General features: G+C 39.5%; 1 protein-coding gene across 1 annotated transcript in view; it reads right to left on the reverse strand.

Annotated features, from left to right (window-relative positions):
• Window positions 1–1,419: 1,419 nt before the first annotated feature.
• Window positions 1,420–14,003, reverse strand: part of UBR3 (ubiquitin protein ligase E3 component n-recognin 3) — a 347,537-nt gene continuing 334,953 nt past the window's right edge. Inside the window, exons 38-40 of the mRNA XM_007953244.2 lie at window positions 2,735–2,944; window positions 1,820–1,959; window positions 1,420–1,537 (exon numbers count right to left, since the gene is read on the reverse strand). Coding sequence (XP_007951435.2) covers window positions 1,420–1,537; window positions 1,820–1,959; window positions 2,735–2,944 — 468 coding nt within the window. The remainder of the gene's footprint in view (window positions 1,538–1,819; window positions 1,960–2,734; window positions 2,945–14,003) is intronic.

A 14,003-nucleotide genomic window follows, 5' to 3' on the forward strand; every position in this document is an offset into this window, starting at 1 on the left:
TTTTAATGCCAGGCCATCACGTAATGTCCATTTTCATATCAGTAATGTCATGTCATTCAATAATTTTTTATAACATGGATCTAACTTTATTTTATCATTAGATGTCTTTTACCTTATTTTTATACATAAAAATGTAATTTTATATAACAAGCCATGAAAGTCCAAAATTCAAGGAATTGCTCAATAGCACTATACATGATATAATCATTGAATTACTTGGGGGGAAAATCTTGGTGGCAATATATAACATGCTGTAATTGTCCTTCCCTCCTTATAGAGTAGGTTTTACTCAATCATTCTCATTCTTACTGATTTTAAAACCCTACACACATAAATTGTTTCTCACAGCAGTTTCTAAAAAGAATGCAAATGCACAGCTCGTTCATGAGGGTCACTGCCACTGAGCCTTTTTTCCATTGTAGGAAACCAAGCAGAAATAACATTGATTACACTGCACAAATACAATATAGTTGAACCTCTTGAGCTGACAGAAAATTTCAAAATTATGTTTCATTTGTGGGGAAGTCTGCATATTTCCAATCTAATCATTTAAACAAAAATCTAGTTGGTAATAAAAGATGGGCATGCACAGAATCAAAATCTGCTGTGTATGCTCTTAAAACTTTTGATTTTATAGTGAAATCTATTTGTTGCTACTGCTGGTAATTCATCCAAATGAAATGGAAAATTATGAATTTTAAGGACACCCCCAACCACATATATATCCCCCAAAATGAACTGTATTATATTAACAGCAGCTATCTACTATTTTACAACTATTTCAATTATTTACTTGGGGAAAATATTTATGAAATTCCTGAGAATGAATTAAGTTTTCAGCAAAGCCTTAAACTTTTAACAGATTTCTCACAATAAGAAAAAATTTCAAAGTTCTACTATTAGACCAACTTTTACTATACAATATTTCACATAAATCATGTTTTACATTTTGTCTAATTACATACAGCAAAAATCTCAAATCAACACAACAATGGCAGAGGAAAAAGATGCAATATGTTTAGCAGATGCAAATTAAACACACAAAAGAAGCAGTAAAATGTCAAATAAATCACACTCACTCTAAGTATCAATGAATAGCTGATATGCATTGTTGGGAGAATTATTTCTGTATGACCTTGTGAACAAATTGTGCTTCTTATTAATTGTGGACTAAAAAAAAAAAATGACCACTAAAGAATGATTAAACTTTTTCTTGTTACGTTTTCCAAAGACTTTTTTTTTTTTAATTATCATACCATTAATGTGGTTACCAAGTACCTACTTTTGGAAAAGCTTCAGAATGTATGTTTTCTTTCTTCCCACAGCAAAAACATTAATCGTCCAAATTAAGTTAAAGCTTATTGTTGATAAAAGTAAATTCTTAATGAAAATGATATGATGCAATGCTGAGGTGGTGAGTCACAGCCCATTATAATGTGGACCCCATCTTTTATTGATGTGATCAAAGGTATGAGAAATCCACTGTTGTTCAAGAACTTTGTATCTTTCCTTACAAATATAGAGAGGCTTGCCTCGCCTAGAAAAAAAAGAAGAAAAAAGAAAGTATTAAAAATAACACAATACAGTGTAGAATTAACATATATTTCTTTTTAAATAGATTCCTGGTGATAAAAATCTCACATAGCAATTTGGTTTGTTTTATATTTCCTTAATATAGAATAGGATATAAATCTCAAAAATTACAAATAGCTCTAAATTAATGATATATAAAATAGTAATTACAAAGCCAGGAATGGTACATTGTTCTTTACTGATCAAATTTCAATAAAATACTCAGATATATCCATGCATATCTGACCTAAGATCCCGGTCTTCCTCTCCATGCGCATCCAAATACACAGAACCCCAGAGGCAGAAGCGGTGGCCTCGAATGATTATAATCACTGATGCATTGATCAAAAGGAAAATCCCTGTTCCAGCACCACAGTTCTGAGAATGCTAAAAAATTAAAAACACATCAATGAATTTCATAATCAAATTGGCTTTAAAACAAAATTTAAAATGCCTTAAATATTTTCTAAATAATATATACTTTTTTAATATTTTAATAAGATTTCACCTATATTAAAATTATAATCCCAGTCTTAATACTTTATTAATACATTAATAATTTGGCTAAGAATTATCCAGGAAAGCAATTAACAGCCAGACGGTAGCATTTCCAATGGCATACTGACTGTTGTTAAATGCATACTAAAGGACCTAACTGGTTACTCTAAATTTGGCTAAGACACCCTGAAACCTCAAAGATGAATTCTACTTGCAGACCCCACCCCCACCCCCACCTTGTCAGAAAAAAAACAACAAAAAAACCCCACTTCCTGGAAACTGCAACTCATGCAAAACCCCATGTGTACCAGAGAGAGGCCCCTATAAAAGGGGGCAACACTTCCCCAAGGTAGGGCTCCACTCTGTACCTGAGATTGTTCACATTGCTCCTAGAGCTGTCCCTCATGGGCTAGCCTTAAAGCATAGTGAAAATAAGGAAAGGAATTGGAACTGTACTTAAGAAAGGTTGTACTTATTTTAAGTAAAGCCTCTGATTATTTTTATCCTTCTACTAGATTAAACAGAATATAAACCAAACATCATTATGTGTAATGTATATTTCATTCAAAGAGTAGTTAAATGTGAAGAGCTAGCTTAACCATATATATTTCCATGTCATAATTAATCTGATTTTCATAAACTTTGTATCATTTACATTGCTTACCAATACACATTCACAGTAACTTTGTTGCTTGCAGCAAAGTCCTTTCAGGCATACAAAAGTACCACAAACAAGGCACACAGCAGGATCTTTAGGAACCTTGGTGCAGACACTGCAGGTTTTTCTGTGGTAGTACTGAAAAATGGTGTTATAATTCTCAGGCAATTGTAGAAGGTGTGGTAACTTCCATCTTGACTCTTGGATAAGCAAGGCCTAAAACATTAACCCAAAAACAAGACACTGAAACAAAATACTTACTTTTTAAAAGGATTTTTTTTTCCAAGAAAGGAAAATCTTTCTCTAAAAATGTGACTTATTTTCTTAACTCTTCTTATCTTCCATTTTATAAATGACTAAAATAGTATTTCAACAATTGCCATTCTCCATTTTAATGTACTTTCCAATTACAATATGATTTAATTTTTGAGTTTAAGTACCCTAAAGCATTAAAATGTTATAAATTTAAGAGAAAAATATTAAGTATCATTAAGCATGCATGGAAAATACATGTAGGTTTATTTGTTTCTAAATATGCTTGTTGTTATTACCTGCCGTTGAGTCGGACCCAACTCATAGCGAGCCCTTCTTGTATTGCTGAGGCAGTATCACTACAGGAATAGATTGCCCATCTTCCTTCCGAGGAGTGGCTGGTGGGTTTCAACCACCAGCCTTCTGGTTAGCAGTCAAGTGCCTTAGGCACTATGCTACCAGAGTTCCTCTAAATATGCTTAATGCAAACAATTTTGAACTTTCTCCGATAAATAAAAAAGTCATCGCCTTTTCTTTATAGAAGATGACAGTTTTAATTTATTATTTCCATTTTAATGTAATTTAAAGTCTCCTTCTGTAGTGAGAAGCAGCCCTGGTGATACAGTGGTTAAGCTCTTGGCTGCTAATAGAAAGATCAGCAGTTTGAATCCATCAGCTGTTCCATAGTTTGACAAAGATGTGGCAATCTGCTTCCATAAAGATTTACAGCCTTGGAGACCCTATGGGGCCAGTTCTACCCTCTCCTATGAGCCACTGCTCGGAAGAAAGGTAGGGCAATATACTTCCGTAGTGATACTGCCTCAGAAACCCAAGGAGAGGTTGCTATGAGTCGGTCTGACTCGATGGCACATAACAACAACAACAACAACATAGGGTTGCTATAAGTCAGAACCAATTTGATGGCAATGAGTTTTTTCTGTGTTGAGATGAGTTCCTTTATCTGGCCTTTTAGTTCTGTGGAAAAAGTTTGATTTTTTTTTCCCTCTAAGCCCTAAGGAGATGCCTTTGCTCTAGTTTGCCATCCAAGATGTTTTGTTACTTTTGTCCATGTTGACTGACATTTCTTGGATAAGCTGTAAACAACGTGACAGTATGATATGATACTTTTTGCCTGGCCCTGGCTGTAGCGTGCCCTGCTATTGGTCTATTATACCCACCTTGTGGGGATTAGTCAATACACTTACATTAAAAAAAAAAAAAAAAAAAGTAACTATAGCCTACTAAGCAAATGAAGTGACTGTAGCCTACCATGAGGGGACTGGCCGGTTTGTGCCCTGGTATGAGGACCGTGCCCTGAAAATGACCACTAGCTTGCTTATATATGCAGCCAACTCCACAGAGGTTTGCAGACAGAATGAAAAAAGCAGCAGAAAGAAAAAAAGGCCAGGCAAGAACAGAGAAGCAGCAGAGAGAGAGGATGCAAGGAATCTCCTAAAAGAGCTGTAACACAAGTGAAAGGCTGTAACAATGAAGATAGCAAGAGGTCTGGAAAGGGCCCTATGGCGGAGCTGGCAGCAACAGGCCCAGAAGGGACGCTACAGCAGAGCTGGTGGTGATGACAGGAACCTGTGCTAGGAATGCAGCTAAAAGAGCTGACCAAAGCTGCTACACTGGCTATGAGCTGAGTCAGTTAAGCAGTGGAGAGGCTGACAGTAAGGAGACCACAGGCAGAGTGGCTTGTCCTCAGGGGGCATGCATGAGAGAAGGGGTGGCAGAGAGAAGGGCTGGCTGGCTTGCCCAGCAAGAAAAGGAGCTGAAAGAGCTGTCCTGCACTGAAGAAGGGAGGGAGCCTTCCAACTTTGCCCACGTGCTTCCTGATACTGATCCTGAGTTGTATCTTTTTTCTTCCTTAACAAACCACTTAACTACAAGTATGGTTTGTGAATTCTGTGTGGCCAATGCAACAGATTATTACACCTAGAAGAAAAATAGAGTGCTGTGAGAGAAATGACTGGTGTCAGGATTAGTAAAAAGGTGGGAGAGTGCAGGCATGCCTGACCTCCACCTCATAGGAATCTCCATCAGGTTTAGGCTGATAGTGATTCTTTCTCTTCCACCTGAAATGAGGCAAGGTTTACTACCATTTTATACCTTCCTAGAAAATGTAAAGCATTACAGCTGTTAAGATTGTTTGTATCCATAAGTGCTGGGGCTACAGCTCTTTTCATAAATTTCTTGCTCTAAGTGTAAGAAAAAAAATATCAAATTAGTTAAATTTCCCTGCAGGTTATACTTTACTCATTATTTACAGTTGTACAAAAATAGAGCACTGTTGTATTAGATGCAACTCCATTCCACAAAAGACACAAAATTTAGTGTGTGTCTATTACCTTAAGAAACTGTATAAATGACAGGCAATCCATACGGTGATCATCTCACATTACCTACAGCCAATAATCCATCTAAATCATTGGAGTAAATAAGTTGTTAGCTTGATACTTATCAATGAGTTCATGGATAAAATGGCACGCTGCCAAAGGATAAATAAAATATTTGTTGTTATTGTTAGTTGCTGTTGAATTGATACTGAGTCACAGTGACACCTTGTGACAGAGGAGACTGCCATAGGGTTTTCTAGAGTATAGGAGCAGATTGTAAGGTCTCTCTCCTGCAGGATCACTGGGTGAATTCAAACTGCCAACCTTTCAGTTAGCAACTGAACACTTAACCACTGTACCACCAGGGCTTCTAAAAACAATATAACCAAAAGCAATCAAACTCATTGTCACTGAATTGATTCTGGCTCACAGCAACACTATAGGACACAGTAGAACTGCCCCAAGATTTCTAAGGCTATAAATCTTTAGGGAAGCAAACTGCCACATTTTTCTCCCATGGAGCAGCTGGTGGGTTCAAACTACTGACCTTTCAGTTAGCAGCCAAATGTTTAATCACTGCACCACTAGGGCTGTTCACAACCTTTTAAGACTCCAGTCACTACTCACCAAGTAGGATGCAGTACTCTGTCTTAGTGGATTATCTTACATCAATTGACCTTAGTGTGCCCCAAGACTATGGTTCTGAGCCTCCATTTCAAGGCATTTGGTTATAATTATTTCCAGAACATTGTCCCTTGTACGCTCTACTATAATCATGGATACATTTTCAGCATATACAAATACATAGGTAGAGATAGCCTCTGTCAAACCTATATACATTTGCGAGTACAGTCCCATTGCCTTTGGAAGGTAAAAATTTAACACAAAATTATTACAGCCTTATATAAGCAAGACAAGACCAATCACCAGAAGCTCAGATTTCTCTGAATAAAATCTGGGTCACATCCTTAGTCAAATAAATCCAAGTAGTCTTTGAAGTGCTGGTGAAAGAAGTGGATTGTGATATGCGTCGTTGCAGTGTAGTAAATTACTTAGTGTGGCTTTTCTACCCATAAGTCTTTGTAAACTCCAAGGTGGGATTTTCTATGAGCAACTGAGGAACTATCCCACCTGGGTTATTTCTGTTGGGCGTGGCACAATACAATGTTCTGGGAGGTTCCCACTCTCTCACACATGCTTGTTGTTGTTGTTGTTATGTGCCGTCGAGTCAAACCTGACTCATAGCGACCCCTCCTTGGGTTTCTGAGGCAGTATCACTATGGAAGTAGGATTGCCCAACCTTCCTTCCGAGGAGTGGCTGGTGGGTTTGAACCGCCAGCCGTCTGGTTAGCAGGCAAGTGTCTTAGCCACTATGCTACCAGAGCTCCCCACACATGCTTAGAGTTCTGATACTGTGATTGGCTAGTTTTGACCACCCTTCCGGGCTCAAAAGGAGGCCTCCTGGAGGCAGAACTCTCTCTGACTGCTGGTGAAGGAAGACATGCTGCCAAAAGAGACACGCACCCCTGAAAGAGACACGTGCTACTGGGAAAGAGCCGCAAGAGACACGCATCACTGAGTGAGACACCGAGGGACCAGCACTGCTGGAAAAGAGACTGTGAGAGACTCTTGGCTGAGGGACGGTGGGCTGGGAGAGAGACTGAGCGTCCTTCCTGGACTTGAGTTGTAGCCTGGTGCTTCCCTAATAAACCCAATAATCTGTGAGCTCTGTGTGGCCACTGCAGTGAATTATCGAACCCAGGAGAGAGGTGGTGGGTGCCTTGGGAGGAACGGTTGGTGAAAGGGCTGGAGGGAGGCAGCATGTCTGGCCTTGCAGTAATAGGCCTTGGGTTACTGCTGGTAATCCTGCCTTCCCCTTGTAGGGTTAGAGGAGGTCAGAACATGTGGCCTCCTTGTCGTTTTTGCAGTCGTGAAAGATGAAAGTTATATATTCCTTATAGTAGTTGTTATTCCTTATAGTAGTTGTGTTCTAGAAAATTACCATGAACATGGAATTAGTGAATAATGAGCTGCTGCATCTAGGTGAAATAGAGGGTTAGGTTCCTGTGAGTTTCTGGTTATGTTTTCATCAACTGATCAATCCGTAAGCTTTTTTACCTTTTTTTAATATATTGTAAAGATACTTTCTTTAATAGATTAGAAATAATTAATTATATGCAGAATCTCTTTGTAATAAAACATTAGCAAGTAAGAGTTTAACATTTTCCTAACCCTGAATAACTTGACTGTAAACTTCTTTGGCTTTTATTCTCACAACCATGCTGTATATTGGGTTTTTTTTTTTTTTTTTTCTTTTTTAAATCAGTCATCATCTCATGATTCCACAAATTTAGCCACTTTTCTGTCTCTTCAGTAGCATCACCACACACTACAGATGTTACTTTAGTACTCTCTAGAGCAACCTCATGTACAAATCAGCAAATTTCTTCTTCCTTTTCTCGATGTACCACACTGTTAATTTACTACCACTGTAATCATGGCCATTAGCACTGTAACTCATGCCTGAATGAAGCTTATCAAACAAATTTTCTGTGTAAGGCACATCACAGCCTTCTTGAGCTTAGGAGCAGGAAGCAGCACTTCAACACTACACTTGGAATCTATTTTAGTCAGCAAAATCACTAACAAAAAGGTAAGAAAATGCAAAAATATATGGTACTAAATAAACCACAAAAAGAACATGTTTACAGTGTTGAAGAAAGAAGGCAGAGCATCATCAATAAATTATTTTCCACCAATATCAATACCAATGATCATTTGCCTAAAATGTAGGTTTGTTCTTATACTACCAAATGAAGTAATTTTAATCTATTGCTTAGCTGATGGCTCACATGAAAATATTTTGAGTGTGTGTATCACTTTTCTCCCTGCCTGGTTCTACAAGTACACTCAGATCTTACTCTAAGATCTTTCTCAGTGTTTTGCCAAAAGGGATATGGCAGAGGTACTGTCCGACCTTCCCTAACTTCATAAGGGGGGAACAGGATCAAGAACATCAATAGCCCAAGGATGATACCTATGAGGCAGAAGTCAGACCTGCCACTACCCTCTAACCCTTTTAACAATGCTGACCTTAACCATCTTTCACAATCCATTCTGTATTACCTTTGTCCTCAGTAGCATCTCAGCTATTCGTGGTTCTTTGCCTGGTGGGGTGACCCAAACCTTCATTTCTGAAGGGTCTTGAGCCATTAGTAAACATATCAGAATTGGGGTGCTATAGTTTTCCACTGACTTTAATGGCACTCTCTACTTCTTCATCAGATTTGATAACTCACTGCAGTGGCCACACAGAACTCAGAAAATATTCATGATTATGGGGTTTATTAGGGAAGTAACAGGTTATATAGTTCAGGATCAGAAACAAGTCAGGATTCAGTTCTTCAGTCAGGACAGCTTCTTCTCAGCACTGCCACAAGAATGCTACTCTTTGGCCTTTGCCTCTGCCCTGATCAGGCAAGTGCTACAAAGCTATTTCAGCTCTGCAACAGGTACCCAGAGAGGCACCCCATTCTATCAGCAAGCCTCCTGCCCAAAAGCACTCAGCTTTCTTGCTCTGTAGGCTGATCCGCCACTCTGTCTCATGCCAGTCTCTTGATTCTTTTTCTGCTGCCTCTGCTGCTGCTGCTGCTGTTATCTCAGTGCAGGATATCAAGCCCAAGGACACACTCTATTCCTGGCTCTTCTTTCTTGATAGTAGTGAGCTCTCCCCTCTTTCTGCCTCTCATATTAAGCATAGAGGATGGCAAAACTGACTAATCCCCATGTTAGGGTTCCATATACCTTACACTTCCATGGTCCCACACCCACATTATTAGCAAGCAATCCAGTCCTCTTTGTGGGCCACAAATCCTCACATTTGTACTGTACCACCTAGTCATCTGGTGGGAGTCACAAAGACCATGGCTAGAAGGACCAGACTATGTAATTCATGGTAGTGTAGGTTTTTAAACATCAAATTGTAACTTCAGATTCTAAAGCAGTATTCCATCTATAATCTGTTACTAGCCAGAACAAATATTATATATAACATGCAAGGTTCAATTCTTGAATTTTTTTTCTTAATTATAAGGTATAACTTTTAAGAATTTCAGCAAAACAATTGGAAATAAATTAAAACACATTTATTATTATGCTTACCTTTTTAATTTTTAATTTATTTATTATTTACTCCAATGTTATAAAAACTAAGTCTAGTCTGACACCTCCATCTGAAATACTAATATTTTTATTTTCCCTTTGATGTTCAAAATTAAAATTCTCATTTTCCCTGAAATTTAGCTTTCCCTCCATCAAGTTTTCTTTCTGCCAGTGACATCAACCTACCACTTAATTGTTCCACAAATATTTATCAGGTGACTAGTCCTTATAATTTATACTTTACAACTGAAGAAAACAAAAGTATCTGATGCATGCATACAAGGAAGAAATACTCTTAACAATTACATCCTCATTTCTGCAACTGGTCACATGGTTGTAGTTGGTATTTAGAACTACTTTCTTTCACCATCCATTCTGTATTACCTTTGTCCTTAGTAGGCACCTCAGCTATTTGTGGTTCTTTGCCTGGTGGGGTGACCCAAACCTTCATTTCTGAAGGATCTGAGCCATTAGTAATCATATCAGAATTGGGGTGCTATAGTTTTCCATTGACTTTAATCACAGGGCATGGTAGAATTAAGAGGCGTCCTAAGAAATCTCCTGTACTCCAGACATACTCTTCTTTACTTCCATTATGTAATATCAATCCAATTTCCCCTTGGTAATCAAAATCAATCACAGCAGACAATAAAGTAACTCCCTTCTTTCCCTGTTGATCCAGAGGCATAAAGAGCCCAAAGTGGCTGGGCGGCATTCATAATTTTCAGTTCAATGGAATCAGTATTGTGACTTCAGGGGGTAGTATTCCTCCCTTTGGAACTAAGACCTCTAAATCCAGAGCATATGGTTGCAGGGACAGGAAATAAACATTTTGTGAGTGGGTCATAGGGATAATAGTGAGTGGTGCCATTCCCATTTCCATTCCCTAGATCCTGGACCTATAAATCCTGGCTATTAGAGAAGCAATTCTATATAATGGATGCTGGTCTAGAGCATACACAGCCTCCTGGAGAATACTGCCTCAACCCTGCATGGTACTGCCAACTAGCTGGTAGCATAACTGTTTCTTTAGAAGGCCATTCCATCATTCTATCCAACCAGTTGCTTCAGGAAAATGAGGAATATGGTAAGACCAGTGAATTCCAAGAGTATGGGCCCACTGCCACAACTTGTTTGCTATGAAATGAGTCCATTGATCCAAGGTGATGTGTGGAATACTGTAATGCAGTCTGTAAGTTAATGGATGGTAGTTCTGGCAGAAGCATTGTGTGCAGGCAAAGGCAAATCCATATCCAGTGCCTATTTCACTAAGAACAAAACGGTGCCCTTTTCATAATGGAAGTGGTCCAATGTAATCAACCTACCACCAGTTGCCGGCTGATCCCCCTGAAGAATAGTTCTATGTCACAGCCTCAGTGTTGGTCTGTGCTGCAGGCTGTTAGGGCAATTAGCAGTGACTATAGCCATGTCAGCCTTGGTGAGTGGAACTCCATACTGCTGAGCCCATGCATAACTTCCATCCCCACCACCATGGCCACTTTGTCCATAAGCCCATTGGGCAATGACAAGAGTAGCTAGGAAAAAAGGATATTAACTAGTTTCCAAGGAATGTGTCATCCTATCCACTAGATTGTTAAAATCCTCCTCTGCCAAGGTCACCCTTTGGTGTGCAGTCACATGAGACACAAATATCCTCTTTGGCCCATTCAGAGAGGTCTATCCATATACCTCTTCCCCATACCTGTCACCAGTTTTCCAACCATGTTCAAGTCCCTGATCATCCAGCCAAATAGTTGGCCACAGCCCATGAATCAGTATACAATCATACATCTGGCTATTTCTCCTTCCAAGCAAAGTGAACAACCAGATGCAGATTTAAATGGGGATGTGGTGGGAATCATGACTGTATCTTTCAAGTCCTCGATGGTGGCACTAATCACTGCAAAAACTCTAAGAATGGGACACTGCTTTTGGTTTACTATTTTCTAATGTAGGGACAGTGCTAATGGCTTCCATTTGGTTTTTCCTACCATAATAGCCCTTACTCCACATGTCAGGGATCCAACATGAGGATTCTGCAAGTTGCTGGTATGTCTGTTCCAATTATGCATTCTGGAATTGGAAGAATCACTACAGAATGAGTTTGGGGACCTACCTGACCCACTATGAGACAGACCTGAGTTAAGACTCCATCAATAACTTGACCTCCATACACCCCCATTCCAACTTGTGGGCCACGGTGATGTTTGGTGTCTCCTGGAATTAGTGTCACTTTACTGGTAATCCCTGAATAGTCTGATTATCTGCTTTTCTCCAATGAATTGTCACTCTCATAAAAGGCTGTAGATCCCTTTGGGGAAGGCTGGGAGAAAGATTGACAGTATAAATTTTTGCCAGTGTAATGGGGTCCTTCCTCAAGGGGACCTAGCCTCTCCTTCATTCAAGGGGTTGTGGGTCTGTAAACTGGCTCAAGACTAGGAATTAATTGAGGGGCCAAGACTCTATAGTCTCGTGATTCAAGTTAGACTGCTGTTCACTTGACTTAGAGTTCTTTCACTTGTATAAACCAAGTAAATATTTAGATTTCCCATCCATTTTACAACTAGGGACACCATACCATAAGTCCATAGGAGTCAGACTATTCTGATTACTGCTTTGACTCTGCTGCCCATTACAGTAACCACACCCACCTTGTCTTCGTCAATTAAGTGCTGCCACTTGGCCCCTACCACCAGGGGGTCCAGCTTCACTGTAGTTAGGTGCCTTAATTCTATTAGGGCAGTTCCAACTGTTAAGTACAGCTTACATAAAATAGCAACCACAGCATTATTCACAGATGCTGGGGGACCCTTCACAAATTTTTTTCTCATCAAAGACAGTAAAAGGTCCATCCTCTGGGCACTCCGTGCATGGGTCTATGAGTCTAATCTGATAAATACACTCTATCATGCCAATTTCCCTAAGCCTTTGAATACCTTCTTCTACAGTATACCAAGGCAGGTCTGGTACTTCACCTTGACTTAGTGCAGGCCACTGTATAATCCATGCTTCAGTATATCAACCAAATAAACTATTAGATCCTTTCCTAAACTCCTGAACTGAAGCACTGAATGAAGAATCTGTGCTTAGTGAGCTCAAACTGATAAACTCAGATCAATCCAATGTTATTCACCTTGCACCATTATCTTACACAGTTAATAGCCATTTCCATACAAATTCTCCAGGTTTCAACTCGTGCATATTATAAAAATCAAGCAGTTCTTTTGGTTTGTAGTGTATATCTTCCTGGGTCACACTTTGGGACTTCATACTTCACCTTTTGGGGCTCACTGGGACTTAAGTCTAGTTATAGGTCTAGAAGCAACAATGGGTAGTAGGGATGATTCTTGGGAACATTCATCAATGTCTTGTAAGGCATCCGTCTCAGGAGCCACCTCAGTGGATATCTCAGACAATGACTCAGCAGGCACAGCTGAGTTAATCTCATCAGATGGCGGTAAGAGATTCTGCTACCAGATTCTGCTGGCAGGAGTGATTCAATGGAATTTTAGGGGCTCAGTGTCCCCAGCGTCCTGATTATCTGCCCATATGTTCCCATGCCAAGTTTCAGGATTCCATTTCTTCCTAATCAATGCCCTCACTTTAACTTCAGTTAAACTTCAGTTAACTTCAGTTCCCAGCTATATGAAGTTGGGAATTCAATTGGCATTGTAATAATTAAGCCACTCTTACAATAAAACTCTGGGTTTGGTTTTCAGCAATATCAGCTCTGTTACTACAAGAAATAAGTTTCCTATGGCACCAGTGGAAACACTGAGGTCTTTTATGCACTGCTTGAGCAGTGACTACAAAGCCCTGAGCTCATCTCTTCTTTCACCACTTTGTCTAGCATAAGTAGGACTAACCAACCAGATTCCTTTTACTTCTCATTCTGAGAAAACTGAAGAAAAATATCAAACACGTGATCATCCAGAGCCTCACTTCTCACCATACTTGATCTATTAGTGGTGCTATTTTGTGTATTATGATTGCCACCTCACGCCATGGATTAGCAGTACTCTTTTTACTCAGGGAAGCAGAGTCATCAGTGTCTTTACAACTAATCAAACTTGAGAACCAATTTAGAAAACTCTCATCCTTAGAATTTTCTTTCTCTAGAACTACTTTTGGTATGAAATGTCTTAGGCTGGGTTCTCTAGAAAAGTAAAACCAGTGAAGCTTATAAGTATGTAGAGAGAGAAATTTATCCTAAGGAAATGGCTCACGCAGTTGTAGAGGCTGGCAAGTCCCAAGTCCATGGGTCAGATGTCAAGCTGGAGGCTTCTCCTAACTCACGTAGCTGTAGGGGCTGATGACAGGCAGGCAATACAGCAGGCTGCTGGCTTCAGAGGCTGACAAATCCAAGATCAGCAGGTAAGACAGCAAGCTGTTGGTTCATAGGGTGTGAAGACAACAATCCCAAAATCGGCAGGCCACTGGTTCAAGTCCAAGAACCAGAAATGACGATGAGCCAGATGAAGGATCGAGATTGAGCAAAAAACCAGAGAGCTTTGCCAGAGCTT

Source organism: Orycteropus afer, unplaced genomic scaffold, assembly GCF_000298275.1.
Source record: "Orycteropus afer afer isolate SDZICR_OR568_19922 unplaced genomic scaffold, OryAfe1.0 scaffold00001, whole genome shotgun sequence".
Taxonomy (NCBI): Eukaryota; Metazoa; Chordata; class Mammalia; order Tubulidentata; family Orycteropodidae; genus Orycteropus; species Orycteropus afer.